At 34.3% G+C, this 25,813-nt stretch overlaps 4 protein-coding genes, 1 long non-coding RNA gene and 1 pseudogene across 10 annotated transcripts; 4 read left to right on the plus strand and 2 right to left on the minus strand.

Moving 5' to 3' along the window:
- Window positions 1-2,319: 2,319 nt before the first annotated feature.
- Window positions 2,320-5,512, plus strand: LOC105767421 (probable protein phosphatase 2C 23). 2 transcript variants are annotated; one of them, XM_012586941.2, is made up of 3 exons: window positions 2,320-4,132; window positions 4,234-4,311; window positions 4,856-5,512. In XM_012586941.2, the coding sequence occupies exons 1-3, from the start codon at window positions 2,429-2,431 to the stop codon at window positions 5,234-5,236; spliced, it is 2,163 nt and encodes a 720-aa protein (XP_012442395.1). In that variant the 5' UTR covers window positions 2,320-2,428; the 3' UTR covers window positions 5,237-5,512. The 2 variants fall into 2 exon arrangements, with proteins under 2 accessions (XP_012442395.1, XP_012442393.1); XM_012586939.2 differs by having other exon boundaries at window positions 2,322-4,132; window positions 4,234-4,347.
- A 2,474-nt stretch (window positions 5,513-7,986) lies between these two features.
- Window positions 7,987-9,214, plus strand: LOC105767427 (uncharacterized; annotated as a pseudogene).
- LOC128041262 (uncharacterized) lies at window positions 8,735-11,239 on the minus strand. The gene is made up of 4 exons (XR_008195995.1): window positions 11,081-11,239; window positions 9,958-10,412; window positions 9,604-9,804; window positions 8,735-8,849 (listed from the first exon to the last, which is right to left on the minus strand). It is a non-coding gene; the product is annotated as an uncharacterized LOC128041262 (long non-coding RNA).
- A 2,979-nt stretch (window positions 11,240-14,218) lies between these two features.
- On the plus strand, window positions 14,219-16,797 carry LOC105771273 (hypothetical protein). The gene is made up of 3 exons (XM_012592692.2): window positions 14,219-14,546; window positions 14,815-14,964; window positions 15,974-16,797. Exons 1-3 carry the CDS (start codon window positions 14,535-14,537, stop codon window positions 16,430-16,432), a joined length of 621 nt encoding a protein of 206 aa, XP_012448146.1. The 5' UTR covers window positions 14,219-14,534; the 3' UTR covers window positions 16,433-16,797.
- Window positions 16,798-17,445: 648 nt separating this feature from the next.
- On the minus strand, window positions 17,446-21,458 carry LOC105769616 (putative E3 ubiquitin-protein ligase XBAT31). Of its 5 annotated transcripts, none has more exons than XR_008196149.1 (9): window positions 21,113-21,458; window positions 20,914-20,973; window positions 20,759-20,830; window positions 20,533-20,654; window positions 20,294-20,434; window positions 20,095-20,202; window positions 19,668-19,926; window positions 18,450-19,096; window positions 17,446-17,753 (listed from the first exon to the last, which is right to left on the minus strand). XR_008196149.1 is itself a non-coding variant. In XM_012590368.2 (8 exons), exons 1-8 carry the CDS (start codon window positions 21,290-21,292, stop codon window positions 18,629-18,631), a joined length of 1,338 nt encoding a protein of 445 aa, XP_012445822.1. In that variant the 5' UTR covers window positions 21,293-21,453; the 3' UTR covers window positions 18,285-18,628. The 5 variants fall into 5 exon arrangements, 2 of the variants coding, with proteins under 2 accessions (XP_012445822.1, XP_052487290.1); XR_008196148.1 differs by having other exon boundaries at window positions 17,446-17,689; window positions 18,450-19,024; window positions 21,113-21,453; XR_008196147.1 differs by having other exon boundaries at window positions 18,450-19,024; window positions 21,113-21,453.
- Window positions 21,459-25,075: 3,617 nt separating this feature from the next.
- Window positions 25,076-25,783, plus strand: LOC105771388 (18.2 kDa class I heat shock protein). The gene has a single exon (XM_012592834.2). It carries the CDS (start codon window positions 25,299-25,301, stop codon window positions 25,770-25,772), a length of 474 nt encoding a protein of 157 aa, XP_012448288.1. The 5' UTR covers window positions 25,076-25,298; the 3' UTR covers window positions 25,773-25,783.
- The last annotated feature ends 30 nt before the right edge of the window (window positions 25,784-25,813 follow it).

Consider the following 25,813-nt stretch of genomic DNA (forward strand, 5'->3'; position numbering starts at 1 on the left):
AAATAATAAATAAATCTTTTCTCCGTAGGCACTTGATTAACCCGTGATACTAATACAATAAAAATGCATAGATAATTATCAAGTGTGAGTGGATAAAAAATTTATATGAAATTTTTTTCAAAAGTTAAATTACTTATACATAATTTTTATAAAAATTAGAATTGAAAAATATTTCATACACTGTATGTTGATTTTTTTATGTACATTTACAAACGAGTTAAAAGTATGAGTGTATAACGTATAAATATAAACAAATTATATAATTTTCAAAAAATCAAAATTTCAAACTGTATATCAATAATTAATCATCAAAAATAGATAAATATTATTTTCCCCGTAATACAATTTTAGTTTTGCTTTTAGATTTAAATATGATAAAATGGTCGAGTCGTGGACTAGTGTAGGAGCGTGTACCCACGCTCTATAAAAGGGAAGTCGAATAAAATTGGGAATCAAACCTTAACTAAACCCCGTTAATCTGAACTTTGAGAACCTCAAATTGAGTTTTTTTTACTTAAAAGCCGGTTTCTTAGTCAACGCCTACACCACTCGCCAAAAAGGGGTGTTTCTCCATTGTGAAAAGGGGATAGTGTAACTTTTGGCCCCTGAATTTGGCAAGTAAGTTCATTTTGGTACCTATACGATTTTTAGTTCACTTTGACGTTTGAACTCGGCAACTAAGTCCATTTTGATCCCTAAACTTGAAAAATCTAAAAGTTTGATGATATGGCACTTACCTCAAAGTGCCATATCATCACTTGAAAAAAAAAAAATTTAGATGATGATGTGCTATAATCTTAAGTGTCATATTTGAGTTTTAATATCTATTCACGATTCAACTAGTTCTATCATTGGACCAAAAATAGTTAAATAAATAATTAAAAATTCATAAAAATCTAAAAAATTAAGTAATATCATATATATATATTTTTAGATTTTTTAATTAATTATTTAATTATTGTTGGTCCGACAGTCAAACCGATCGAGCTGGTTGAATCGAGAACACGTGGTCTAACCTGTTCAACCATCGATTCGATTATTAAAACACTAAATATAATACTCTAAGATTGTACCAAATCATCATCTAATATATTTTTTTCAAACTCAGAGTACAACATCATCAAACTTTTAGATTTTTTAAGTTTAGAGATCAAAATAGACCTAATTGTTAAGTTCAAATGCCAAAGTGAACCTAGTTATTAAGTTTAATGGTCAATGTCGACCTACTTGACAAGTTCAAAGGCCAAAAGTTACATTATCCGGTTAATTTACATAAATAATATAAAATAAAATTTAATTTCTGAAATGAGTTGTCAGTGGGATTAATTACGAAAAAGGTATGGTTTTTTGGGTAGAGCCTTTCTCATAGGCGCCACCACCTTTTTTTTATAATAATTTATTTATTTATTTAAATATTATTTTATTGGTGGTGCCTTTCTTATAGGCGTCACCACTTGTATTATTTTTCTCACTTCAGTACATATATACGAATGTGGTATGGAATAGGTGGTGCCTATCTGGCAGGAGCCACTGGTGACTCCTATCTGATAAGTGCCACGGGTGACTCATTGTTAAATAAAATTAAAATTACATTAATAAAAAATCACAAAACACTAAACTAAACACTAACAATTTATATAATCTAATCATAAATTACTAACAAAATAACTATAAAATTATTATTATTTTAAATTTACATTACTAAAAATCACAAAACCCTAAACTAAACACTAACAATTTATAAACAAATCATAAATTACTAACAAAATAACTATAAAAACATTTTTAAAATATTTTACATTACTAAAAATCACAAAACACTAACATAAATTACTAACAAAATAATTAACAAAATAATTTTACATTAATAAAAATCACAAAACACAAAACACTAACAAAATAATTAACAATTTATAACAAAATATTTTAAACTCAGTATTCTAACTCGTTGACCGTATTTTGACTCATATAAATATATATTTTTAAAATTTATTTCTTTATAAAAACAAAAAGTAAAATTTTTATTATAAAAAAAGTGATGGCGCCTATGAGAAAGGCTCCACCCAAAAAACATACTATTTTCGTAATTAATTCTACTCACAACCCTTTTCAGAAATTAATTTTTTATACTATTTATGTAAATTAGCCTACATTATTCTAATTTTTTTCATGGTCATTAATACAATAGGCTTAAACGAATAACTATTTTTAAATTCAAGGATCAAAGTGGATAAAAAATTCAGGGGCCAATGTGGACCTACTTACCAAGTTGAGGGCCAAAAGTTGCATTATCCCCTTGGGAAAAGCCTCTCCTCTTTTCCTTTATCAAAAGTCAACGCCCCTCTCATCCTTCCCCTGAAAATTTAAGAGCAAAAAATCAGAGAGAAAACAAAAGAAAGCATAATTTGCTTATTGTCTTTTTTATGTTATGGGTAATGGTGTGGGCAAGTTAAGCGTGTGTTTCACCGGCGGCGGTGGATATAGCGGAGAAGAAGCTCGTCCTAGAAAAGAAATATCCTCGTTATTGTTGGATCCTCTCGATGAAGGACTCGGTCACTCTTTCTGCTACGTCAGACCCGATCCTAGCCAACTTTATTCATCCAAGGTCTATTCCGAAGAATCCTCCACGACTTTCGGTACGATCTCGGGAGCCTCAGTTAGCGCCAACACGTATACGCCGCTTTCGACAGCGCTGGTGGATCCCTACGTCTGTTACAACAGCAGCTGCTTCGATCGAGCCGCGGCTTTCGAGAGCACCGCCTCGTTTTCATCGATCCCGCTGCAACCGATTCCCAAGAATATGATTAACTCTTCAGGTCCACTTTCGGGTAGCCTCGTTCCGGGTTCGGGTCCTTTAGAAAGAGGGTTCATGTCGGGTCCGATTGAGAGAGGGTTCATGTCGGGTCCTCTTGATAATACTAATAATTATAATCGTGGTATATTTTCGGGTCCACTCGATAGAGGCTTTTCCGATCAGTTTCAAAGAAGCTTTTCTCATGGAGCTTTTGCTTTTAAATCCGGAACGAGAAAAGGATCTTTAATTCGGATTCTCCAAAGAGCAATCTCAAAAACCGTATCTCGCGGCCAAAAATCCGTAGTGGCTCCAATCAAAGGCGTGGTTTCGGTTAAAGAATCGGAATGGGTAATCGGGTCCGATAAGAACCTGATTCATCATCAAAATGAGAACTTGACGGTCAGTAGTTTGAATCTGAGCAGTGAAGGTAGTTTAGATGATGATGAGTCAATGGGAAGTCAAAATATTCAATGGGCACAGGGGAAAGCAGGCGAGGATCGTATACACGTCGTGGTTTCGGAGGAATGCAGATGGGTTTTCGTTGGGATCTACGATGGATTCAACGGCCCTGATGCTCCTGATTTTCTGTTATCAAATCTTTACTCCAATGTTCATAAAGAACTCAAGGGTTTGTTATGGGATGATGAGCTTGAACAAGCCCCTGCAACTTCCCCTGAAGAAGAAAAACAGAGCAGGGAACCGGAGTCAACTCAGGGTTGCTCCGATTATGCTTGTTCCCGGTGTCTCGAGCAAGAGAACTACCCCTGTAAGAAAGAAGACATTGATTTCGATTCTAATCTGAGATCGAAAAAGAAAAAGGGAAGGACATCGAAGGTGAGGTATAAGGGCATGGCAAATAAGTGGGAAGAGAATCAAAGGAGGTGGAAGTGTGAATGGGATAGGGAAAGATTAGAACTTGATAGGAAATTGAAGGAACAGTTGAATAGAAACAAGTCTGATAGATCGAGTTCGATGATAAATCACGGTGATGTTTTGAAAGCTCTGTCTCGGGCTTTGAAGAAAACAGAGGAGTCTTATTTGGATATTGCTGATAAGATGTTAATGGAGAACCCAGAGTTGGCTTTGATGGGTTCTTGTGTGCTTGTCATGTTGATGAAAGGTGAGGATGTGTATGTGATGAATGTTGGTGATAGTAGGGCGGTTTTGGCGCAAAAGGCGGAGCCCGATTACTGGTTGGGGAAGGTTAAACAGGATTTGGAGAGGATTAATGAGGAAACATTGCATGATCTTGAAGGATTTGATGGAGATAAATTTAGTTCAATTCCTGATTTAACTGCTTTTCAGCTTAGTGTGGATCATAGCACCAATGAAAAAGAGGTAAAAATCCCATACACGAATCTTTTAGTACAAAATGAAATGATATCTATACCCTCTTTTGATCATTGATGGATTGAGATTGATGTCTTGTTTCATTTCAGGAAGTTCAAAGAATAAAAAATGAACATCCAGATGATCCTTGCGCTGTGATGAACGACCGAGTTAAAGGTTCTTTGAAGGTCACTCGAGCTTTTGGGGCTGGTTTTCTCAAACAGGTAACTGTTCTCTAACTTCTTAAACTACTTTATAGATGAATATGCTCATTCTGGTTGGTGTTTGAGACATGAAATTTTAGGAAAAACCCTATCCATTGTTTTTGCAACATAAAGAGTTTGCCTCTTTAAAATGAATGTTGTCCATAATTTGCGGAAGTTATAGTTGATTCTTGGAGTATCATTCTGAGAACCATAGAACCATGATCACATATGAAATAGTACTTATAGTCATAGTTAAAGGTGTCTGTCCGAAGAATGTGGCTTTTCAGAAGAGAAGAGCCAAATGACATTCTGCAACGAGATGATTAGTATACACAGAAATAGATCTTTTGTCTTCCTTTTCAGTGAAAATTTGACTGAGGGTCATGATCATTTGCCTGATAAAGAGAGATCTTATAGTTGGTTTAAATGTAGAGCAATGTTTGGTGTGTATTTACATTGGCTTTAGGAATTTGTTTGCATTATAAATTTCTGTATCTGACCCTTATGTCTCTTCGAATTTGTGCAGCCTAAATGGAACAATGCACTTCTAGAGATGTTCAGAATAGATTACAAAGGAAATTCTCCATATATCACTTGCGTACCATCTCTCCACCACCACAGATTAGGCCCCAAAGACAGATTCTTGGTATTATCATCCGATGGGCTCTATCAATACTTAACAAACGAGGAGGCTGTATCTGAGGTTGAACTTTTCATCACATTGCAACCTGAAGGAGACCCTGCGCAGCATCTCATTGAAGAAGTGCTGTTCCGTGCTGCAAAGAAAGCAAGCATGGACTTTCACGAGTTACTTGAAATACCCCAAGGGGATAGACGGCGGTACCATGACGATGTTTCTGTCATAGTTATTTCTTTAGAGGGAAGAATATGGAGATATTGTGTATAAGTCATAGAGAAAACCACAGACAGAAGACATAGGAAATATGCCCCCCCCCCCCCAAAAAAAAAAACGGAACTCTGGCATATTGTTTTTGCCGTTTTTTCCCAATCACCTGTGTAACATAGCAATGAAGCTCCTCAGAGGTTTGAGGAACGTAGTTATGAAGATGTAGTGGGTGGTGAGGGAAGTGTAAAGGTGTAAAAGTTGGTACATGTTTATTATAAATTGTCATAGAAGTTGTAATTTTGCTACTAGTAAATGGCAATTATTCTTTTGGAAAAAGGGTCTTGTTCACCATTATCGCCCACTATAACTTTATTTAAAAAAACCCTGTGGCTGTGGTGTTGGCAAACACTACTAGAGCATCTGTTCCTTTTTGCTTCATTCTTTTAGTAAACAATTCAATATTGGAAAATTGGGATTGTTACTCAACAAAAATACTTGGCTTTTGACTTGTTTTTATACCATTTTCTCCCCCTTTTCTGGTTTAATTGGGTGATTAAAAGCTTGGAAGCATTTCTGGGGAATCTAACTGACAAAATATTGAAATTGATTCGTCTTACATTAAAGCCATCATCAATCTTCTACTAAAAACTACAATTCAAAACACAGCTGCTTGACCAAACTTTTTCAACCATATTGTTTTAGCTGCAAAAGAAACTAAAATGTAAAAACCTTTCCCATGCCTTGTATTATGTCAAGCAGCGACAGCCATTCGGTCAATATGAACTATGAAGTGCTAACCCTTTACGCTTATTTATTGATGTAAGGTCAAACTCTTGAATGAACCTACACCAACCCAAGCCTCAACTAAACCCACCAACTCCCTCTCATTTTTGAGTTATGATGATTTCAGTTGCAAGTTAATCAGGTCAAATAGAAGACAAGTAAAACTTAAGGGGGAGGAGACTATTCCTCTTCCTCAAAAAGTAGAAGAAAATGAACAAAATGGATAAACACCGGTAATGATGTATGTCAATGGCTCACTCTACGTAGCACAATAACAGCCCGGGGATGAGGTTTGCAGGAGACCCTACTTCACTAAAATTTTCCCCATATTTCTCATAACTGCTAACTACTTTCGGGATCATTAGAGTTTTTTTTTATAAAAGCCTGTCATTTTCTATTAATTTTTCTGACCAAAGATTTCAGTCATTGTGGCTTTTATAAATTGAAAGCCTATCCCGAGCCCTTTCTTGGTTGCTAGGTCAGAAACTTTCGGCTGTCAGCCGTTGTAAGAAAACTGTGCCTGAGCTATGAATCTGACTTACACCAATCTAATTTGAAAACATGTTTGCTCATCGGCTTCGGTCTTCTTTTAGATTATTCATTTTCACTGGCTCATTGGACCTATTGATTTGTGCTCCGAAAACCAAGCCCATCCACATTTGGGTTGGGGCCGATATGATTGATAATTAAAATAAGAGAAAGAAGGGTTAGCCGTTGTTTGATAAACAGGAAAATTAGCATTGAATTTTTTAAGTATTCAAATTATATTAAAAATTTTCATAAATTAGTAAAAATTAAATAATAAATATAATTATATGACTTGATAAAAATAAATTTAAAACTATTTATTTATCAACATAAAATTTCATACTATTCTGGACAATTTTGGAAAAGAATAAATATGACAACTTGAATATTAATTTATTTAAATATATTTAAAAATAAATTCAACTTTAACTATCACTTATCTCACAGATCCGTTTGCTGTTGACATTTTCTTCAAAATGAACCCTTCTAATTAAATGATAACTAAAGACTTTAAAGTCGAAGCACATTACTTGATGTTAAGTTTGGTTGCAAAATTGTACCCAAAGTAAAAATCATATAGTAAGAATCATGTTAGAAATTTTGCAAATCTCATTTATTACTAGGATTTTTTTAAATGACCAGGGAACATGCACAATTGATGTGATTTTACCCTTTATATAGTAAAAATCATAGTTTTGATGTTGGAAGATATGAAGTTTTGTGAAAACCTTGGCTTTCGTATTCTTCTATCTTCTAAAATATAGACAATCTAATATTTTCGTTTTCAACTCTCATATATCAAATTACATATATAAAATTTTGGAATACAAAAGTGATATGAAAGTTATTTAAAACAAAATGAAATTAAATTAAAGGAAAAATACAAAAAAACTAACACAAAATTATTAGTCATATATTAGATATTCTAGACTACAGTGGTATTTCAGTTCCTGGAAGTAGTGAAACTTACCTGTACCTAGCAACAGTACTACCTTTTGCATATTAAAAAAAACCTAACAAATATTATTAGTCATATATTAGATACTCTAGATTATAGTGGTATTTCAGTTCCTGGAAGTAGTGAAACTTACCTGTACCTAGCAACAGTACTGCCTTTTACATATTCAAAAGCAAAACATCCGCCGCTCAACCTCGTGCAGATCTCGACTTTACCTCCATAGTTGATTAATCCATTCTACAAAAACTCCAAACTTTAAGGTGAATTTTGTACAGCAATTATTTTCCCTGTTTATGGGCAACTAATACATTACAAATTCCACGTAAAACCACCATTGAGATGATCTCACAATCTAAACTATCCATTTCCTTTCCACCTATAGTGCTTGTTTTTGCTATATATTTGGTGTAGTTTCCGATATTTCATTGAATTTCTTTATCCTGATGGTTATATAAAGTCTACGCACATCCAAAATCTTGATCTAGATTATAGATTTTCATCCAACTTTTCCTCTTATTTCTTATCATTGATCATGTCTAGAGTCCAACTTAAGCAGTAGCAAGCTAGCAGCCAAAAATGGGTTCTCCTTTCTTCCATGAATTCAAGAAACAAGCTTCATTTTTTCTCAAGGAAAAGATTAGAACTGTTCGGTTAGCTTTAATTGATGTTACTCCTGCTCAGCTGTAAGTTTTCTTTTCTTTTAAATATTTCTTGTCTTTGGCATATTAAATCCAAGATATAGTTTTGATTTTGTTTGTATTTCCTCTGGGTTCATTTTATTGTTTACGGTAGATTGACTGAAGAAGTTACAAATGGGAATACATGGACACCAGACACCAGTACCCTGGGTTCTATTTCAAGGGCTGCTTTCGAATTAGATGATTACTGGAGAATTGTTGAGATTTTACACAATAAGTTTGTGTTTTATAAACTATCTATCTTTAATTCATTTTCTTTAGTTTGTGTTTTATGTGATATTCCATTTGATTTTTTGCTTTGTATGAAATCAGATTGGAGAAATTCGAAAGAAAGAATTGGAGAATCTCTTACAATTCTCTGATAGTTCTTGAGCATTTGTTGACTCATGGACCAGAGAGTACATTAGAAACAAATCAGAGAGGATACTGAAATTGCTTCAGAAAGGACCTGCTTTGAAAGAAGAGAGAGCCCGAGCTCGGAAGCTGACAAGAGGGATCCAAGGTTTTGGGAGTTTCAGCTATAGATCCTCGTCAGAACAAGGAAATTTAAAGGATTCATCATATGGAAGAAGTAATTCTGACTTTAACCATCATGAAACTGACAATTCAAAGCACTACAATGACAACGCACCTTTTGAGGTAGGAAACAAATATAAGAATTTCAAGTCTTGGAGCTGTTTCAATGAAGGACATGGGGTCGAAAAACCTGAAATCCAAACAAGTTTCAAAGAAAACATGGCTGTTATCAAGGAACAATTTCATAATTGGACTGCAATTGCAGAGTCTAACCCACTTTTGGGCAGAGAAAACAATGAACTGAGGAGAGGAATAATGATAGAAGATGATGTTCACCACCCTTTCAACAGCCATGAGAATCAAACTGCTTCTTCAATGCTCCTTCCTAGAAATGGCATTGTTCAAGGATGTTGAGAGATTTTATGGATTTTTATGCTATAAATTTTCCCTACTAAGGTTTTTACCAGTGTTTTTACACCTTGTACATATGGCATCAAATTAAGCATCCATGGTTTTTTGCTCCTCAGGATATAAAAATCTTTACTTGTTCTTGAAGCTAGATATCTAAACAGAAAATTTTAGGTTAATTTCTTTTTTACCTTTTGGAAGAGTAGAAGCTTCAAATTTATATGTTTAATTCAACGTAAGGTTTTTGATTGTCTGGTTTAAAAAGAAAAAGTATTTAGTTATTTATCTACAGATGAAGCGATTGCTTGATCAAATATGTATTTGGAAAGTCTCATTTTAGTATTACTATATGTTTGAGAGTGAAAACGGGAAGCGTGACGGAAAATATACCAAACCCAACTATATATGGCTAAAGTGCCTTTGAAGAAGCAGAAGAAGCTAATTTCCGAAATTAGTACTGGCTATGTGAATGGTAAAAGCATAGAGTAAGCTACGTGAATGGACTCCATGCAGCAAGCATCAGAAGAAGATAATACCTGCTCGAAAGTACTGAGAGATACTAAGATGGATCCTCCAATCCAGAAGCAATATTCCTTTCTGGTGGAAGCCACCGCCTTAATTTTTATGCTTAGGCCGTGACTTCCTTTCTCATTCTGTCTGCAATTCCTCGGAACATAGTGGATCCACCACTGAGAACAATGTCTCCATACAATCCTTCTTGATATCAACATTCCTTTCTGGTGAAAACAGTTAGTCGAATGAAAAATGAGCAGAGAAAACGCATAGTACATAAGAACTGATCCTAGTATTTAACTAAAAATTATGGTGTTGGATTTATAATATGGAGAAATTGCAACTAACTTGAGGTAACCGCTTGGATAGTAACTTACATGACAGGAGCATTGAAGGTGGTCTCAAACATGATTTGGGCCATTTTCATGCTGTTGGCTTTCAGGTTGACAGGAAGAAAAGGGTATTCTTCTGTAACCCCATGGAGTTAATTGTAGAAGGTACGGTGCCAAATGTTTTCCATATCATCCCAGTTATTAACAATACCTTGTTCAATAGGATATTTACTTGGATTGAGCCTCATCAGCAACATATGCATCTTTCTGACAGATGAACACCCGTGTGTCATGCACGACCCAATGCCAGGGAACTCGGCTCTTGGAGCATCGTCTCACAAAATCCAGCCTAAAAAGAGGAAAATGTATCGCAGAAAAAATAACATATACGAATCTAAAACAAAACTCTTAGAGCACCACCAGATAACTTGTTATCTTAACCATTCCGGTTCCGTTATCACATCAAAATACAAGTAGCTGAATATCCTCACCTTTTGATCCTGTATCACCAGTTAAAACCAAACATCACAACATTAAGGAAAGTAAACCCTTAGGCCAATAAGCATGATTTTTTGTTAAAGGAAAATTTATTAATTCGGATCATACAATTTAAAAAAAAACAAAAAAACAACCAAACCCTTTGTAGGCGGTAAAAGACAAACTCAATCAACACAACAAGAAGTTTTTTTACAAGTATACTATCAAAAGAAAACACAAAAAGGAAATTGGATAAGTGTTATACCTTGTAGTCTAGTTAATGAAAAAGGAAAATAAAACAAAAAAACTAACTCATGGAACCTTAATGAAAAAGAAACCATTAACCATTCTAGATCGAAAACTTAGAAGCTAAGAATCATAAAGTATACACAGATTCCAAACAAGGACCAGAAAAATGAATTAAACTGTGAACGGATACATAAATTCCTACAAAATATTTGCAATGCTAATCAAAATCGGATAAGATCAACAATGTTCATAAACCATCCAGGATCAAAACACGAGAAGCTAAAGAATCATAAATTATCCAAATGTTACAGGAGCTATTAAAATGAATTAAACTGAGGATGGATAAATAAAATCCTAGAATCTAATAACAATTCCAATCAAAATCAGATAAGATCAACGAAACGTAATATTACATAATAAAACGAAAAAATGATATACTCACATCTTGTATACTCTCTTTTTTTTTTTCCTTTTCCTTATAATTTCTCAGGAACCAAACAGAAGTGAAAGAGAAATCACCCGCCACAAAAGCAACTGGAAATTAGGAGACGAAAGGAAAACTAGAGCAAGATAACCTCTCCGCTGCCCGCCCTTTGAGTTCTAAAAGGACAAACGAAAAAGAAAAAAGAGCTAAAAAAGGTCAAACGTTTTTTAAATTTAAAGCGCGAATCGGAAAATTTTTTGTTTTCTAATATTTACCTGGTCCTTCGGTTGTATGCTCCTTTCCAGGTTAAGGAGCGCTTCAAAGTCCAAACCCGTAAAACCGGTGTCCCATCCATCTTTAAAAGAAAAGAGTGTCTCGTACGTACGTACATACATACATACGTACTTCATCTACCATGTATTTATTAACAAGTGTTTATGGGTCGAATTGAGTTTGGGCCGAGCTATTAAGATTAATTTTTTTAATTTAAATTCGGCCCCAAAAATAAATTTACTTTTCACTCAAGTCCAATTCAATTTTTAAAAAATAATTTGGATCCACCCAAGTTGCTCAAATTTAATTTTTATATTAGTTTTTATTTAAAAATATTTTTTAAATATAATAACTAAATGCATTAAAAACGTTTAACACATTAAAAATAAATTTAAAATTTATATAAAAATATTTTGATAAATATAATAAATGTTTTATTATATTAAAATATATATTTTATAGTATTAAATATAATTTTATATTTTTATATTTTGGGTTGAGTTATTTAGTTGGGTAATTTTTTTAGATTTTGGGTAATAGATTTAATTGTTATTGGATTAGTGATTTAATATACATATAATTATTATTTAACATATATAATTAATATAATAATTTTTATAACATAATATATTCAAATCGAGTCGGCTTGGACCAAAAAATTTACCCAACATTCAGCCCATATGGAAAAAAACTTACTTTAAATTTTACCCAAATCTATTTTTTAGGTCTCGTATTTTATACAAACTTATAATTTTTTGAACGTACCTTTGAGCTTAGTTGGGTGACTCGATCCATGAGTAAACCTAGACATAATATTCCAAAAAAAAGTTATATTTAACTTATCAAGTCATTGATTTATGGTGAGTTTGGATGAACTGTGCGTTTACCTACGGTTAGTGTAAAAATAGCAGTGACAATGAGATTAAATACTGTGGCGACACTGTAGCAACACTGTAGCGTAAGACAAAAAGTAAGCTAAACACACTGCACCGCACCTAGTCGCCCATCCAAACCCACCCTTAAGCAGGGATGATCGCGTTTAGGAGAGACACAATTAGGTAAAATATATTTTTGGTTAAATAAATAAAGTTCGAATATTTTAAATGAGAGTTTTATTAATTTCATGTAAAAACACTCTCATAATAATAAAAATAAATAATGATAGATTTTGGGGCCAGTGGGTTTGTCATAATGATCAACAAGACAACTATATTCATATTGATTCAACCGAAAAGATATTCGCCATCCTAATTTAAACCTTTTATATTTCTTAATCATCTTTTTATATCTTAAAATAGAGAAGAAGAAATATTTTATCCATTTTTTCTGCAAGCCAATATGGCAGAATCATAGCCAATAAACTTTATGATGCAAAACAACAAAGAGTTGGTTGATTCCAATTACTACATAACTGCACTGAAAATAAATCATCCTACATACTTTTAAAATAATTTTTTTCTCACGCTACAGTGTCGCCACAATATCTAATCTCGGGTAAAAATATAGGCCCGAAATATGGACTTGGGCAAAAAACGAGGCCCGCTTAAAAACGAGCCGGGCCTTGGGCATCACTTTTTTAGCCCCGGGCCCGGTCCGGCCCGAATATAATAAATATATATTTTTAATTTTTAATTTTAAAATACTTTTAAAATAATTTTTTTATTTTTAAAATATTTTTAATGTTTATTTTAAAAATGGGCCGGGCCAGATTTATGATATTTCCCGGGCCGGGCCTGGGCAAAAATTTCAAGTTCATATTTCGGCCCGAATCCGGCCCGGCCCTGCCCTTGGACAGGTCTAGGTGGACCCTGATACATCCCATTTTTCTGTTTTTTTTTTTTTTAAAAACTCAGATATGGCTTTCTTTTGGGGCATGACATCGAAGATACAATGAAAACGGCAGCCCATTGGGTTCCTTGAGGCCCACATCTTGTGGCCCCTTCAAGTTGAAAAGCTTGGGCTGACTCTACTGTTTGTGGACCAAAGGAAAAGCTATAATCTAATTTATATGTTGTTAGATTATGTTAGAAAACGTTTTATGTAATTTTTTTTAAAGTTATTCAATAATGATTACAATTAGGGTGGTAAAAGATTTACATATAAATTTTATTAAATACTCGTTTCATCATTGGGTAAGTAATTTTCAATTATTTTATTTTAAAATTATATAAAAATACAAAAAAAAATATTAACCCCAGCAAACCAAAAATTCTATAATAAGAGTACATATAATGTTAATATATTTCCCTATTGTAGAAGTTGTCCCTTTGCTCTTCCATTGTCTCGTTATTAAGTTCTTACATGACCATTTTGCCTTGATATTTTTGCAACGTGCCTTTTTCACCGAGTGGCAAGTGATACCCTTCTTCATATTATTTATTTTTATAGTTCTTCATATTAATTTTTAAATGCGAAAGTATAAACAAAATTTGGACAATTAAAGAATGTCTTAACTCTAATAATAATCTTTTTACTTCAAAATCTAGTTCTCAGTCTTCAATAATGGGAAAACAAAATCAAACAGATACAATTAATTTTATCTGGTTTACTAAAGTTTTACTCGTTTTGGGTCACATATGCGAATATATTAAAATCTATTTAAGTATTAATATAAAGCTGAGTATTTAAAATTATGGTGTTTCAGCTTTTAGGTTTTAATTTCACCGTTTGTAAAATTTTATTATTTTATATAAAACATATATTATAATATTTTTTAGCTAAGATGATGGTAGTATGGAAAAGATTTTACAGTCTTCAAAGAAAAGAAGGTAGTTAATAGCTAGTTGGGTATAAAAGTAATTTTGTGAAGGACAACATCTGAAGTTCTCCTGGACATTGGCTTTTGATTAGTTTATTTTTCTCAAAGCTCATAATGATTTTGTTTTTCTTTTTCTCAGTCAACAAAACGAATGAGAATAAAGGAAGAAGGGGAAAAGAAACCCTTCCATTTGATAAGACTCCTTTTTCATTCCATTCTTTTGACCATCTTCAGCTTGTTTTTAATCTGACCTCCCAGTTTCCACTCTATTTCATGACATGTAACCAATATTGTTCTTCAATGCCGCTATTACATATGAAAGTTATGAACATCTATAACTAGTTTATCTCCATTTGCTCAACTTCCACGCTTCCTTTTTTGCTTAAGAACAATAAAAAACACAAACATCCAACTTCAAAAGTACTTTAGCTTGGCAGATACATGGCAATACAGGTAATGACCGTCTTCACTCTAGTCCTTGTGGATTGCCCCTGATTATATATATATTTTCTATCTTAAAATTGAGGGTCACCTTGCTTTCTTCTCATAAGTTCTCTGATTGTGTCCGGTTCTTGTTTGTCGTATTGCCTTTTGTTTCTCATGACAGTACAGTTATGCTAAGTTCATCTTTTTTTTCTTTGCATTTTATTGACAGTGATGTTCCTTGATCGGTGGGTACTGAATTAGGTTTCTGATTTGATTTGATTTGATTTGATTGAAGGAAGGAGGTTGGCCGCTGGGATTGCAGCCCCTGAATGTGAGACTTGGATTGGCTAGAAACCATGATTACTCTGGCTCAATTTCATTCAACACTACACTCACTGCTTCTCCAACTTCCTCTGCAGATTCCTCTTCTGATCTAGACACACAGGTCAGTGACTCAGTCGTAATCGCAGCATTTTAGTTCAAATATTTCCCCTATATTTCTTACATTTTCCATGCTCCTGCATTGACAATTATCTTTTTTTTAACCCCCCCTTTTTAGTTTACATATCACCATTCATGACTGATGAATTATATGATTGTATTGTACTTAAATAGCCTTTTTTCCCCCGGTTATTGGCCTCCATAACATATAATGCTTTAGACCAAGTTTTGGTATATATTTATGAGTAAAGGCTGTTTTAGAGCCCTGTTGTTAGGTTGGCACCTTGAACCTGATTTGGTGTTTTCTAGCTTCTACCATAGTTTTAATAGTCGGGTGCTATTTGATGATTTCCTTGGGAGTGAGGTCTTCAAGAGCTACCACCACTTAATAATGGCAACAACTGTAGATGCCATTACTTTTTGTAATGACTGGTGCTGGTGATTACAGATAGTACTGTCAGGTGTGACCACACTGAGCAACACTGCTGCTGGATGCTCCTAGCATATAGAAGTCAGATGGTACACATTTTAGGCCCTTTATTTCATGAAAGGGTGCCCTAACATTGTTGGTTTAATTCATGTCCTGTTGTCTGGATTTGATGCCATATATCATCCCTATGTCAACAGATTGGTACAAGTTGTATAAACGTGTAATGATAAGTTTCTATCTGATCGTACAATTGTTCAATAACAGTCTTAAACATGTCACTTAAAGCCCCTAACGGAGCCTAAAACTCTGCACAACCTCTTAAAGATTCATTAAGATTGCACGTAATAGGATACTAAATTGCTTTGGTTTGGTTCTGGGATGAAAATTTCTGCTTCTGTAGCAAAATACACTTGGCCTGTTTGATAGCTTTTGAGAAAGAACAACCCTATGCATCTTTCTTCTAGTGATTTTCCACCAATCTAGCAGTGATTTCTGTAGATTGATGTATTAGATGATCATTTGTACACTTCATACAAAAGGCATCCATTTCTGGTTCGTTAACTCTTCAATTGCTCGATTTCAGTCGACGGGGTCCTTTTTTCATGACAAGAGTGTTACACTTGGGAGCCTCATTGGTGTTTCTAGCATTTTGGAATTGTCTAAAAGATCTGTCAAAGGTAGGAAAACCGAAGCACCCAGAGAAAAAAGAAGCAACAACAATAACAGGTCAAAAGTTGGGCTATTTTCCTTGTGCTCAAGGGATAGTACTGATGCTGAGGATGTTGATGCACCATCGCTCGGCCACTTCCTCACAGTGGAAAGGAGGGCCGCCGGTGAATATAGAAGGAACCACAGTCCTACCACTACTGTCTATGGACCGGATGAGCTTGCCTTGGCTCAGCCTAATTCAGAATCGAACACGCTATTTGTTAATGGCTGCGTCGCTCCTCCTCGAACAAGTTCTAATCACGCTGCAGATGATGATAACAATTATGGAGTTCCAGTGCTGTTTTCATGCATGTGTGGACAGCCCTCACTCTAAACATGCCTTGCATTGGCATCTAACTTGTTGGTCTCATAAATTCTGATTGAGTTTTTAGTGTGTGTTAGGAACTGTTAATGTTCATTTCCTTTGTGATTTCTTCAGTTTTTAGGATAGAAATGGAATCACTCTTCCTTGAATCTTGATCACTGTTAATGCACTTAACATTTGAGTGTTTAATAACCATAGAATTTAGTTAATGAAACAAGGCCAACAGCATCCTCTGCTTGGGTCAAGCCCACGGCTAATCTTGTTAATTATCCAAGGTCAAGATCATCTCCATCTAAACCCCATGAACTTAGTGTCCGCAACGAGTTCAAGTTTCATTATTTATATATTTACATTAATTCAATTGATGCATGGTATATATATGTTTTTTAGGGATCATTTTTAAACTTTAAAATGCGAATATTCAGTAAACTTAATATGTGATACACAATTTATTTATGGGCCAATAAAATTTTAACATAGTCGGTAAAAATTAATCTATTGGATCTTAACTATTTAATTTGAGATTCATGATGTGAAATTATGTGTCAAATACTCCAATTCATTAGCTTGACTATAATATGAATTATACCATTTTAAAAATCCGAATAAACAATAAATATAGTGCTCTTGAATCTAATAATAATTCATAATTATTATCAATAATCAGATTATTAGATGATCAAAAGCTTCAAACACTTTCGTATGCAGTTGGCCAAATCCTGTCGTGAACCACAAATTTGGCCACCATATTCTCATTAATTTTCCTTTATTTATTACTTGACTTTTTCCATTTAAAAAATGAATTGACCTACTTAAAACGCCAAATATTTCAATCCTGACGTGCCCAAATTTCTGTAGAATACAAGAAAAAGAGCCCGGGAAAGGTAGTAAAATTAAATACTCAACAATTAATTTGAATTAACAAAAAGAGTTTAAAGGGCCCAATGACAATGACCTCCCCGGTAGATATTTTTTTTAATCTTTGATATTTTAATAATGTCGACTGAAGAATAGTTGGACCGTTCTAAATTCAAACTCTTCTAACAAAACTATATATTTCAACAGAAACCGATAAGTCTTACATTACAAATAAATAAAAATGAGTTCCATTTCTCTAAAAAAAAGTTTGAACTCTGAAACAAAACCAACAATGATGGAAAATTGTGGCCGTCTTTGACTGCTAGTAATTGTATTAGTTGCTGATTTTAATTGCTGAATGGGGTTGGTCTAACTGTAGCCATGTGTCGTGCCATTCACATCCCTATCCTTCATTCATCATCATCCATGATCCATGGCACATAACAAACAAGTTGTTACATCAGTACATGTCCTGCATACAACAAAAGAATAAAAACAAAATACTCACCAAAATACCAACAAAAAATTGACCCTTGCTCTTAATTAGGTGTCTGCCCCATTAATTTGCCCGCTCTTTTACTCATCGACCCTACTACTATTACCATCTACGTCAATTTCCCCACCTCGTTGTCTTTACATTAAAAATTCATTCATGGATTATAAAATAATGGTCTGACATTACAACAATACATTTAATGATCTGAAAAGAAAAGGTTTTTTTTTTAAATCAAATATCCGTGCAAATTATTGAAGAAATATGTTTATATGTATTAATGTGATGCTAAAGTTATTTAAGAAATGGACACATCATCACATGATAATCAACATCCAATCCTGCTTTATACATTATATCTCAAACACTTCTCTATTTATATATTTCAAAATAGAAAATGGGACTTTGTTAGGGTGAAGACCAACTCAAGACTATATATATCCTTTGACATTTCCACGTGGGTTTCAGGAGGTAGCCATTGGAGCATGTTGAAAGTTGCCTTTCAGAAGGTGAAGAAAAAAAAAAGATTTTCTTTTATTTTTGGTATATATTTTTTCAATATTAATTCAGGCATTTAAATTAATACACCCTCAATAAGGCCAACGCCACTTCAATCTAAAGCAAACAAAAGATTACAACAGATATAGGACCCAATGAAGCTATTTTCAAACTTACCAAGTCAAGCCTGAAACTCATTTCCTTCGCTTATTTCCCCCCAAAATCTACATATGGACCTCCCTTCCATCTAACATATATAACTAATGGGTCTAGCACTGACCGTGATTGCTCGATTTTTCTCACATTGTGTGAAAGAGAATGTCCTTGACTGACAACTTGAAACTTCCCATGTTTTTTCAAGGCTTATCAATCCATTCATTTTCTGCAGCAATCCTTCCGGAGCCTCGGCCACTGATCTTGCTGAATGAACCAACTGCAGATAAGCTCTTGAAGCTGCTGCTTCCTTCACTAAAATTCCTTGACTTCCTTGTTTTTCTCAGCTTCGAGGAACTAACATCCCCAATGTCATGATCCACGTCATCATGATTCTTTATCTTGGCTACCACCAATCGGACAATGGGGCTCCGGCAAAAGGGGCATGCGGGGGGTGTTAGACTTGCAGTTGTAGGGTTTGGCTTGTTGTGGCAGCACAATGCCAGTGTGCATTGTGCACACATCTGGTGACCACAGTCTTGAACTTCAATTGTGCAGATTTGCTCAAAGCATATGCAGCATAGTTCAGTATCACTAGCCTACATAAAATATTTCCGGGAGAATATATCAGCTCCGTTACAGCCAACGTCCAATTGTTATAAATAGTTCACCTACTAAAGGAAAATACAATCTTTCACAATTTATTCAATAACAAAAACCTAGCAGACAACTGCTAAATCATAGGGTCAAACCAAAAATGGATTACAGTGGGCTAATATAGGTTATAGAGCATTCTAAAGTTTCAAAAAGAAAGTGTATTCTGTAAATTGTAGACCATGAAACTCAAGACCTAGTATAGCATCTCAATTTGACAGGGACTGGACTAATAGGTGCGAGGACCACAACAGAAACCTAGGGTCAAGGACCAGTCTATTATTCCATACATATAATCATAAAGAAAACTAAGAAGAATTAAAGCCATTGATGGCGGCACGACTTTGAATGGTAGGGATCTCAAGCAAAGACAAAAAGGTTTAAGTTTATACACAAATTACTTATGACAAGGAAAACTAACTATGAACAAAAACCGGACTAGTTGAGCTATGAATCAACCTGAAATATTCAAGAATTGCCCCCAGGAATCAAAACAAAGGGTTTTAATGAATTTGATTTGGTTGAAGTTCGAAATGTGAAAGAAAAAGCAAAGCAATCATTTCAAGGAAGACATATTTGATATTTTACCTCAGAGATATTGTCATCTAACCCAGAATCAGATTGTGAAGGTGATGGAATTGAGTAAGCTGTTCCCTTCAGGATGTTCTTTTCTCTTTCCCGGTTTGCATCCATTAAGGCTTGTTCTAATAGTGTTTTTGCCTCCTCATTAAGCTCACTAATGAACTTTAAAGGTGCCGGCCAGACGATAGGTTCTGCTGATGAAGGATTTAGCAGAGCTGCACATGCCCCATGTTTGTGCTTTAGAGCAACTACATAAGGTATTCTCCTGTAAACATACCAACGTAACAAAACATAGTTATAAGCCGAAACAAAAACATATATATACAACAAAAGCTCGAAACTTACAGCCCAAATAGCACCTTACATGAACAATAGAACTTTGATAGGGTAGTAACTTAGAAATCTAGATACATAAAATGAAACCAAACTATACCCGGATGCATCTCTTTGAAGACGGTCCGCACCCCATGCCAACAACTTGCGGATGCAATCAAGAGATCCACCTCTAGCAGCCAAATGAAGAGGTGTGCTTCCTGGACAACTGAAAATGAACATATTTTCAGTCATTTTCATCTGTAGAAAGACTGGGGGAGAAAAAACAATTATGATCAAGAGTTTCACAGCACTATTACCCATATCCACCAGTTGAAGCACAAACAAGAGCACCATTGTCTAACAGGATATGTACGCAGTCAGGCCGCCTTTGACGAGCTGCTAAGTGTAAGGAAGTAGCTCCCTTGGCATCTCTTATATTCACAAAACGTGCATATCCCCTGATATCAAATCCGATCCAAAAATAAAACATGATGTAAACTGAGATCAATAGTCCAATTAATCAAAATAGATTTGGATTTTTTTTTATAAAATTCACCATGAAACAGCAACAGGGCTAGATTGAGCAGCAGAGAGAATAGCCTGAAGGCAGTCAGAGTGACCATAATAGGCTGCATAGTGCAAGCAAGTTCTTCCATGAATTGAATCAAACATTAAGATCTGAAAAGCATATATAAGATCATTCAAAACAATTTATATTATATTTCCAGTACACATAATGCATTAGATTGTAACTTAAAGAAAATAAAAGAATAATGGCTCACATTTGCCCCGGCTTCAATCAGCTTCTTCACGCAGGAGATATTCCCATGCATTGCAGCCAACATAAGGGGAGTCTAAACCCATTGAAAAGGGGGGAAGAAACTAAGTAAAGATTATATAACCAAAAAGAAAACACAACTTTGAAAAAAAAAATGACCTGCTTTTGACGATTCACTACGTCCGGGTTCACGGATTTCTCCAAAAGCATAGCCAAAATCTACCAAAACAAAATTCATCTACCCATCAAGCGAATGAAACCAAATATGGATTCAGCAGCTCAAAACTAAGGTAAATGAAGTTAAAAAGAACAAAATTCAAAAAGCTATCTTCCAAAAACTTCCAGAAGGACTACCCACCTCGATCTGGCCATAAGCAGCAGCTATATGAAGAGCAGAGTGGCGATCATAAACAGTCGTATGATGTAAAAGATTGGATTCTCTCCTTAATAAAGCTTCCACAGTTTCAAGGTCTCCACCTTGAACTGCACTAAACAATACATTCTCTTGACTCGCTCCACAACTCAGCCCTTGACCCATCTTTTAAGATAACAAAACGGGCTTTACACTTCCTTCGACCCTTCACCACCGTCGCCGGTGACGCCCTCCTGTGGTGACGGGTGGTGGTCTGGCCTCTCTTAATTTAGCAAAAAAAATATCATATTCAAGTAGTTGTCTTTAAAAGCGAGTGATGAGAAAAAAAATTTAAAGAAAAAAAAAAGTACTTTTATATTTTAATTTTTAGTTTTTCCTTTTTTATAAATGTTGGAGTTTTCTTTTTAGCTGCCCGAAGAGACAAGTAAGAGCTGCCCGTGTCAGCTACCGGGACACAGTTGTCGGGCAGTTATCAGATATATCAAATTAGATTATTGTACAGAAAATCCAAATGAAAGATCTCAGCCGTAGATTACTTTTATACGTGGGTCTAACCGTACGATTGTAAAGGGTAAAAAGGGGAGGATAGGCTGATTAAATAGCGAAAGCGAATTGTTCAGCCAATAAAGTAGGAGCGAGTTAGTCAGAGTTAAGGTTCTATTACCTAAAATACCCTCTTTGTAAAATTTTATCGATTTCTCTTCGATCTACTGGTCACTGTCAAGTCAATTCCCTCCTATTATCTTTTACCAAAGAGACAATGAGAGTGTGTGTCGAAAGACAAAATTACGGCGTCGTTTAACCCGTGAAAAGAAACTTCATTACTCAATTAAACACTAAAAAAATGTAAATAAAAGTTTTAAAACTCCATTGGTTTTTTAATTGTTGTGTAAAGGCTAATTTCCTTAAACGGAATGTACATTTTGTATAGTCTAAGCATTCTTTTTCGCCCAAAAAGCAAAAAGCAATCTGAAGAAAACATTTCAAGGAAGGGATTTTTTTATCCCTTTGTGTATTTACAATTTGGATTACAGTATTTTCTTTTTTATATATTTAAATAAACTGCGACATAATATCTCTTACAAAACTTGTTTGGAACCTTGGGTTGATGTCAAAGCCGAAGCAAAGCATTTGGGACTAATCTCAATTCTCAAGCTAATACGAGTGATGAATGAAACCAACTTGTTAACAAATGGTATCAAATTCTCTTCTTTGATTATAAGATTGTAAGTGAAGAAAAGTAAAACAGTAGTTATATGAATTATTACGTTGAAAATGAAAACAAATGCAAACTGTCCGTTTGAAATAATTTTGCCAAAAAAGCTTAAAGATAAGAAGCCATAGTTTCACTGTTTATTGGTGGGGTTCCCTATTTTGAGAATGCATATCCAAGTTAGAAGCCTCTACGTGTGGAGCCAGAGCTATCTATGGGGGCCATGTGTTTTCTCTCTTCACTCCACATTATCAACTACAAATGGCTATGCTACTCCCCAAATAACTAAAGCCACCCCCCTTATGACTAATGGTTCACACGGATTGCCTTCTGCTACTACCACTTCATATTTGTATCCATCATTGTAGAAAATCCTCATTATTGAATCCCTTTGCTCCATACAATGCCTTTTTTTATTCTACCAATTTCAACCCCATTCTTAACTAACTTAACCTACAATATTAAAAGAAATTTGCCTTTCTTGGATTTTAGAAACGCCAAAATAAATCTTGGTTTACAACTTAGATTTCTTGAAATCATTGGTTTTTTTTCCCTTTCTGGTGTGTTTGTATATGTAGTTTGATGTTTGAAAGAAATGTTTTTGGAAAAGAGATGGTGACATTTTGCCTACCGTCAAAGAAGATAAAAGACAATATACTTTTAGATGACATTTTATATGTACAATCAAAGAAAATTATACCTATTACCTAATACCAGTGTAAACATATATTATTTTATATAAGCCAAAGAGACCTCCCACCTTAAACTTTGAGTAAAATATAATTTTAATTAACTATAACATGTAGAAAATATGTCACATTGTAGAAAATATTAATTTTTCACACTGCTGGTCAATTTGTTTACGTAGTTGATTCAATATTTTAGAGCTAAGGAGCTTCAAAACGTAAGTCTCGTATTCTCTAACACTTCAAATTTAGACTCATTCAAATATATAATTAATATAAATATCTCGTTCAAGTTCAATCCATTTGAACAACTAAACACATTAATTATGAAAATTATTAACTAAGTATGATTTGTGAACTCATCACTACACAAAATTTGATAAACACGATATCTGCATCAGCAACATCATTCTCTATTAAATATCTATATCTATAAGCTTCAAACCATTTATTTTAATGGAAGATAATTACATCTGTTTGTTCTCCAGGTATCATAAATATTTTTTGTTTTTCCTATCAGATCAATCGTTGAAAGCTACACCTGACATGATGCAAGCATTGCCAAAGCCCTAAATTCAAATTATTATTTAATTCCTAATATTTGAAGATATTTTGCTTCACCAAGCTCTTTTTCTTTTAAGAGTATGCAACATCTAACTACCACTTTTACTTCTTCTTTTTTTTTTTAATTTTCTTCCCATGGAAAAGACTAATGATAATGATTGATTAAGCTTTGATTATCGGTTTAGAAAAAAAAAAAAAAAAAAGAGTACGGGGCATTATTGATGATTTTTGAATAATATAATATTTAGCATGGGACATCATGGATCTTCCACCATTTGACGATCTGATGTTTGCTTGTACGCTCACATAACAAGTTATATTGGGGATGCTAAAGCCCTGGAAGGTTACATGCAATCTCTCTCTTCCCTGTTCTCAAGCTTGCATGATCTTTTACGTAGCTGTTGTAGCAATAATCAAGATGGTTACAAGTTTGAAGGGTAGAGTGTTTGATTTTTATTGCTGTTTTATCAGCTGAATCATGTTTTCAAGTTTTGTTTGGTAAAAGATTAAGCATCCTTCGGTTGAATTTCACTATTGATTTTAACTTGTTTCACAATAACACTAGTGTTTGGTTTCGGCTTCTCTCGTAAGTTTTTCCAACATTGACGCTGTTGGTGGTGTTTTTATTTTATATATGCTATTTTATCATTCCTTATGCATGAGCATGATGGCAAGGATGAACCTTTTAAGACTCAGATTTATACCTAGCTCAAAACTAATAAACTCCAGACTACGCCACTCAAAGTTTTCATTTTCTTTAAAAGATTTACGTCTGATTCCACATGTTGCATCCGAAATATAAATATGAAATTATGATTTTTGAGACATGAAAAATTACCCAAATTAGATATCCATAAATTCAGAAAAGAATCCTGTAACATGAACCACAAGATATAAGACGCAAATTTGGGCTAAAGCCTAGAAGACCTAAAGCCAGTGTGATGAGATTGAGGCTTAATGATTCTAGCTGAAAAACCTTGGACCGCAGCCTATTTCTCATCTCATAAGGCCGCTGCCTTACTTAAATCGTTCAATTTTGGGCCACCCAACAACCCAGGTTAAGGTAACTAAGAAGGCAAGAAAATGAACTAATGAAGAATACAACTTGTACATAAAATGGTGGCAAACAAAATCATGTTTTGGATCTCTTCTTACTCTCACTCTGATATATGTAATCCTTTAATATTAACATATTTAATTTTTTAAAAACAAAAGGATTAATGCATTTAAAAAAACTCAAAATTGATTTACTTTAGATCCTAAAATATATTAAATGCGAAAAAAAACACTTAGGTTTATATAACTAGATTTCAAAGCTCAGAAATAGCTAATAGTCTCAAAAGTACCCAATTTTCTATATTACAATCTAGCCAAGGTTGTAGAAAATCGTAGAAGAATAATATATATATAGGCTATGCAATCATATCCTTTAAAGAACATTTATTTCAATTATTCTTTTGCTAAAGTTAGAGATGAATAAATATAATGGGAGAAAGGCCATGAAACTACCAGAAAACTCTTGCAACTAATAAACTATTATACATTATTCTCCATTCCGGAATATCAAAAACTAGAACCCTCTTTCACTTTGAATCATTTCTATATATAGCATTCCGATCTCAACCGAGTTCCATCATGAAGAAGAATTGAAGCTGGATTCGTAGACATTTTCCGTTTGGGTGTTAAGCTTTTCCCATAGTTTTGCAGGATGTCCCAACTCATTCCTAGCCTTTTTGGTGGTCGAAGAACCAATGTGTTTGATCCATTTTCTTTAGACGTATGGGATCCTTTGTTCAGTTCCGCATTGGCTAACAATGTGCCTTCATCAGCACGTGAGACTTCAGCCTTTGTTAATGCAAGGATCGACTGGAAAGAAACACCCCAAGCTCACGTTATCAAAGCCGACCTTCCAGGGCTGAAGAAAGAGCAAGTGAAAGTTGAGGTTGAAGAAGGTAGGGTTCTTCAGATAAGTGGAGAAAGAAGCAAAGAAGAAGAAGAAAAGAATGATAAATGGCATCGCATTGAGCGAAGCAGTGGCAAGTTCATGAGGAGGTTCAGGTTGCCGGAGAATGCTATGATGGATCAGATTAAAGCTAGCATGGAAGATGGTGTCTTAACTGTGACTGTCCCTAAGAAAGAAGACAAGAAACCTCAGGTCAAGACCATCGATATTTCTGGCTAAAACGTTTCAAATGTTTCTAAGGTTTCACTAATGCATGGAGA

The sequence above is a fragment of the Gossypium raimondii genome, chromosome 5 (assembly GCF_025698545.1).
Source record: "Gossypium raimondii isolate GPD5lz chromosome 5, ASM2569854v1, whole genome shotgun sequence".
Taxonomy (NCBI): domain Eukaryota; kingdom Viridiplantae; phylum Streptophyta; class Magnoliopsida; order Malvales; family Malvaceae; genus Gossypium; species Gossypium raimondii.

Coding starts and splice junctions, on each gene's coding strand:
- LOC105769616 (XM_012590368.2), bottom strand. CDS start 21,292: ATGGGTCAAGGGCTGAGTTGTGGAGCGAGTCAAGAGAATGTATTGTTT. Junction 19,927..20,094: donor CTTCAAAGAGATGCATCCGG/GTATAGTTTGGT, acceptor GTATGTTTACAG/GAGAATACCTTATGTAGTTG. Junction 19,025..19,667: donor TAGATGACAATATCTCTGAG/GTAAAATATCAA, acceptor TATTTTATGTAG/GCTAGTGATACTGAACTATG.
- LOC105771388 (XM_012592834.2), top strand. CDS start 25,299: ATGTCCCAACTCATTCCTAGCCTTTTTGGTGGTCGAAGAACCAATGTG.
- LOC105767421 (XM_012586939.2), top strand. CDS start 2,429: ATGGGTAATGGTGTGGGCAAGTTAAGCGTGTGTTTCACCGGCGGCGGT. Junction 4,133..4,233: donor ATAGCACCAATGAAAAAGAG/GTAAAAATCCCA, acceptor GTTTCATTTCAG/GAAGTTCAAAGAATAAAAAA. Junction 4,348..4,855: donor GGGCTGGTTTTCTCAAACAG/GTAACTGTTCTC, acceptor GAATTTGTGCAG/CCTAAATGGAACAATGCACT.
- LOC105771273 (XM_012592692.2), top strand. Junction 14,965..15,973: donor CTTCTGATCTAGACACACAG/GTCAGTGACTCA, acceptor GCTCGATTTCAG/TCGACGGGGTCCTTTTTTCA.